General features: G+C 49.7%; 1 protein-coding gene across 1 annotated transcript in view; it reads left to right on the top strand.

Annotated features, from left to right (window-relative positions):
* The first annotated feature begins 327 nt into the window (after positions 1–327).
* Positions 328–4,698, top strand: part of EIF3F (eukaryotic translation initiation factor 3 subunit F) — an 8,878-nt gene continuing 4,507 nt past the window's right edge. Inside the window, exon 1 of the mRNA XM_026044528.1 lies at positions 328–795. Within this exon, the coding sequence (XP_025900313.1) occupies positions 328–795 (468 nt within the window). The remainder of the gene's footprint in view (positions 796–4,698) is intronic.

The raw sequence follows: 4,698 nt of genomic DNA, 5'->3' as shown, positions 1-4,698 counted from the left end.
TCCTCTCGCCTGCAACCTGACTCTGAGCATGATTTGAGCCAAAGGCCAGCGGTCACAATCAGAGATCATCAAGTTACAGGAACATCCTGATAGATGCTGGCAGGTTGGTTTACAAAGGCTGAAAACAGTCTTTGTTCCATTTCAGCAGAACAGGGGGTGTTCAGCAGAGCTCAGGCCTGCACCCCTACACACAGCTCTGCGTGGCAAACTGGCATGTCATGGAAACACCCATAATAAATAAGGTGAAAAAGACACTCTGTWCATGCTCCTACCCAGGACACTTGCTTCAAAATAAGCAGTAAGCTACCTATTAGTGTGCATTAAGTGATGACAAAGGAGGTGCATTGCATTTGTGACCAATTTAACTACGAGGRGAACAGAATCGATTGGCGACAACCTCAGCCCGGCCTGGGGAGCCAGGACAGGCCGGAGGCTGCGTGGCGGCTCCGCCGGAGGTTGGGAGCGGGTGTCCGGGGCTCGGGGCCGCCGCCAGGGCGCTCGCAGGCTGCCCCCTCGCGGCCCCGCCAGCGCTCGGCGCCCGCGGCCGCACGGCGGGAAGGCGCGGGGAGCGGGAAACGCTTCCGCGGGCCCGGTCTGGCAGCCGAGCGCGTGCGTGGCCTCGGCCAGGGGCCGAAAGCGACTGAAACGCTTCCAAAATCACCCAACGCGGGGCTTTTTCACACAGTACTAATTCTACCAGGGCGTTTAGGGGCTCAGCCACAGCGCCATAGTTACAAATGTGAAACAGATCGTCCTGATACGAACCCCAGCGCATCACAGGGAGCACCAGGACTGGTACGTAAGAGAATCCTAACAGCTAAATAAATCATATTGGGACTTGTCTACAGCTTTACATTTTCAACACTTGTCAGAGACAATTATTTCGTACCATGTGCTGTTTGCTGGGGCTTGGGTCCCCTGCCACACAACATCCATCGCTGGCTCAGGCTGTATCTCTCTTCCTCATCCTCTTCAGCGAGGATAAAGCTCTGACTGCTCGAGTACCTGTTGGCCTGAGTCCGACTGCTTGAGCACACCAGTCTCTGCCACTTTTCTGAACTTTTTACTTCTGTGAAGCTGCCTTTATTTTTAGCTGGAACTTCTGCATTTCTACACAGCAACTTGGCCATGCTCAAAGCATGAGTCTGGAGCACCTTCACCATGATACTTTCATCTCCAGGCTGGCTTTAGAGAGGCTATATGTCTATGCATATCCCCGTGGCAGGCAATTCGCACTGTGCCTCATTTATTTGGGTGGTTATTTGGGTTTTCTCCCTAGTGCTGCTTCTGTAAGTCCCAGACACCAGCACCATTTCCCTCACAATGAAAGTAGCCTCATAAACATTGTGCAAAAGTGCTCCAATTCTTCTTGCTAGCATGGAGATAAATCATAAGTTATAATATCTCATTATGCTGAGATTGCACTGCTGCCAAAAACTGTCTTTCATCTAGCAGCAATCCCAAATGCAGGGGAAGTGGACGAGTATCTAAGACATTCCATTCTGATTAAATAAGGGAATATTATAGTTTTAATAGAAAACAACAGAACCCACTGCCTGTGTCTACACCATAGAAAGCTCTGCACTGAAGGTAGGCCCCCAAAAAAGCCCCTGTAAAACAGAGATAASCGAGAGATTACAAAAGTGGTCCCAACCTGGTACGAAAGAAAGCGAAGAAGRGTACAAGGAAGGCTGGAGACACGGACTGCCAAGCAAGGAACCCAAAGCGACTCACAAAGTGACGCCTGACATTCATTTGCTTCTAAATAAATAGGATTATACACTGCATAGAGGAAGCTCAGCAACTGATCTTTTCTTGGCAGCAGTAACTGTAAGAATATCTTAGAGAGCACAGTAGAAAATTGTTATACKAATGGGATAAAACCCACCAGACCTAATCCCATGAACCTAGCCAAATAAAACTGCTTCCTGAAACAACAGATAAAACGTGTAAATATTTTACTTTGCACGTACTACAGGAAGTGTTTTGCTTTGTGCTACAGATGATGCTGCTTCCAGTAATATAAGCAAGATGAGGGGACAGCTCCTGATCAGGAGATTATACACTACCTGTGAAAATGCAGCTGATGTGACAGCATATGCAATAACAACAACCCATTCACACAGGAAACACAAAAGCAGAGATAAAAGGTCGTCATATTCACTGTCAAAACAAGAGGGAGGGAAACCATGCAGCAAGAATTGTAAATTGTACCTGTGGTGTCTATGCTAATGTGAAAATGCCTCTTCCATCCCTCTTTCGCACAGATAGATTTTACTGCAATATCTAAACACTCATCTAAACACTTCAGAGACGGACATTAAGCTTTCAATAACAAGCAGCAGTGACAGTGTCATGTCACATGTCACAGTTACATGTTACATGTCACAGTAARCGTCCATCTAAAACAAAATACTATTAATAAGCTGAAACATTTATTAGGGAAATTAGTTACRAAGGTCTCTATTTTCCTCCAGTCACACAAGTAAAAACAGGTTTGTACCTTGGACACCGTAGCTCCTACGAGCAGCACAGTTGATTTTCCTACCATTTGACAAAAAGATTTAAACACTCACTGTACAAACCRGGCTTTGTGTGACCTGATTGCTGATCTCTGACTTCTGAGATCTGAACCATCTGTCCTTACTCACTACACTCTCACCTTGGCCTAGAGTTTAGCAGCTTGACATCAACACATTAAGGAAGGCTGTCCCAGCTTCAAAGCACAAGCACTGCTCCCAACCAAGCCAACCAGTTTTAAAGGCTGGAGCACAAGGGCATAATGGTCAGGTCTTAAGAGTCCCGTTTGCTTCACCTGAATCAGCAGCTATGCCAATTAAGCATAAATGCCAGGCTGATGCAAAGGAAAGCAGGCTCAAAGAGCCACTCTCTAATACACACCCTACACGTTAGACTTCCCAATGACACATCAAAGCTCCAGGAGCATTTTAGGTCTTATGTGCAACCTTAAAACCCAGGCACACCCACAAGAAATGAAGGCTGTGGGCTGGAAGCTTAAGAACAGGAGCCTCAGCCTRTATTGTCATACAGACCAGCAAGTGTTCTTACCAAGATAAAGGCTCCACGTGTTCCCAACATCAGGGCATAAACTCTCCTCSTAGCTTCAGTGGGCACCCTGCTCACGGAAGAGCAGCAAAGCACCGGCACAGGGGCAGAACAGACTCATCCCACCGAGCTGCTCCCTGTACCTGCTCACACGGCCTTCAGCAAGCACAGGAACTGCTGAAAAACCCCTCACGAGCTCCAAAAGGCTCCTGTCCTCACCAAACACCTCCCAGTGTTATAAGGGCTTTAACCATTAACCCRGATCTAAGAAACTGCAGCTCAGAAGTCCAGAGAAAAAGGGCAAAAACCACCCAGCACTTCATGCAATCAGCACAGCTCTTTTCCTTGTTGTATCTGGAAACAACKACCCTGAAATATTCTGCTATTCAAGCAGCCACCTAACTGACAAAGTGGTTGCAAAGAACTGACATAATTTCTTCCTGATGTAGATTTACTGGTCTAAATGGGCTATCAGGATGTAAGACTTCTGGATAAATCAGTGATTTAACGTATGAACAGTATACTTGGCAAAAAAGAACAACTAAAGATCACCACCAAAAAAAAAAAAAGAAAAACTTAAAATTGTTTTGATCCTTAAGAATCTTCAAAAATAATTTTGTAAGAAAAAACTTTTGGACTAGGATGCAAGACTGAGGAATATTATTACACCGCTGTAATTTTTGATATAATGGCTGCAAGCAGGAGCCTTTCACACCTAGCGMGGGAAAACCAGGTGCCAMRGGATTCACAGAAGGGCTGAGSCTGGAAGGGACCTCTGGAGATCACCTAGTCCAACCTCCTGCTCCAGCAGGGACACACAGAGCACAAGGYGGCATCCAGGCRGGTCAGGAAGCTCTCCAGAGGAGACTCCACAACCTCTCTGAGACTCCACAACCTCTCTGGGCAGCCTGACCAAGGCTCTGCCACTCTGCCAGGCAGGAATCCATTATCCCTACCGGTCATCACAAGGAAACAGTTGTTTTACAACCACACCTGCCCAGCACAGCCTGGTGTGCGCACAACCAAGCAGCTAACACACCCCCAAGGTGCTGGCCACAACAGCCCAGGTGTTCAGCGCGCCCAGGCGGGAGCCAGGCGCACATGCAGGGAAGGGCCCGGCCAGCGAGAGCCCCAGGCCCAGCAACACGGGCGCCCGCCGGACGTCGAGGAGGCCCGGCCCGACCCCGCCCCACGCCACCCTCCGCGGCTCCGCACTGTAAGGGCCAGCGCCCTCCCCGCCCGCGCCTAAGAACCGCGCGGGGGCGGCAACACAAGCGCCGCAACCAATAGACTGGCCTCTAAGCGCTGACAGACAGTAGCAGGAAGCCTCGTCGGCCAATGACGGAGTAGTGAGCGTCCAATTGAAAAGCTCCCCGGTCCTGAATGAGCGTCTTCCAATCAGAGAACTCGTTTCTCTATGCCTTTCCCCGGGTTGGCCAGCGGATGCGAGGCGGGACTTGCAGGGCACGCCCTTCCCCAATGGGAGCTAGCCCTGCGTGACAGGCGTCCAGCTTAGCCAATTATTGTAGGCGCAGCCCCCTCTCCTCCCTCTCTTCGCAAAATGGCGACGACGGCTCCGGCGGCGGCTCCGGTGGCTCCCGCGCCGGCGCCGAGTCCCCCGGCGGCGCCCGC

The sequence above is a fragment of the Nothoprocta perdicaria genome, unplaced genomic scaffold (assembly GCF_003342845.1).
Source record: "Nothoprocta perdicaria isolate Ctin4 unplaced genomic scaffold, notPer1 scaffold_105, whole genome shotgun sequence".
Classification (NCBI taxonomy): Eukaryota; Metazoa; Chordata; class Aves; order Tinamiformes; family Tinamidae; genus Nothoprocta; species Nothoprocta perdicaria.
This window is presented reverse-complemented; position numbering and strand designations above follow the sequence as displayed.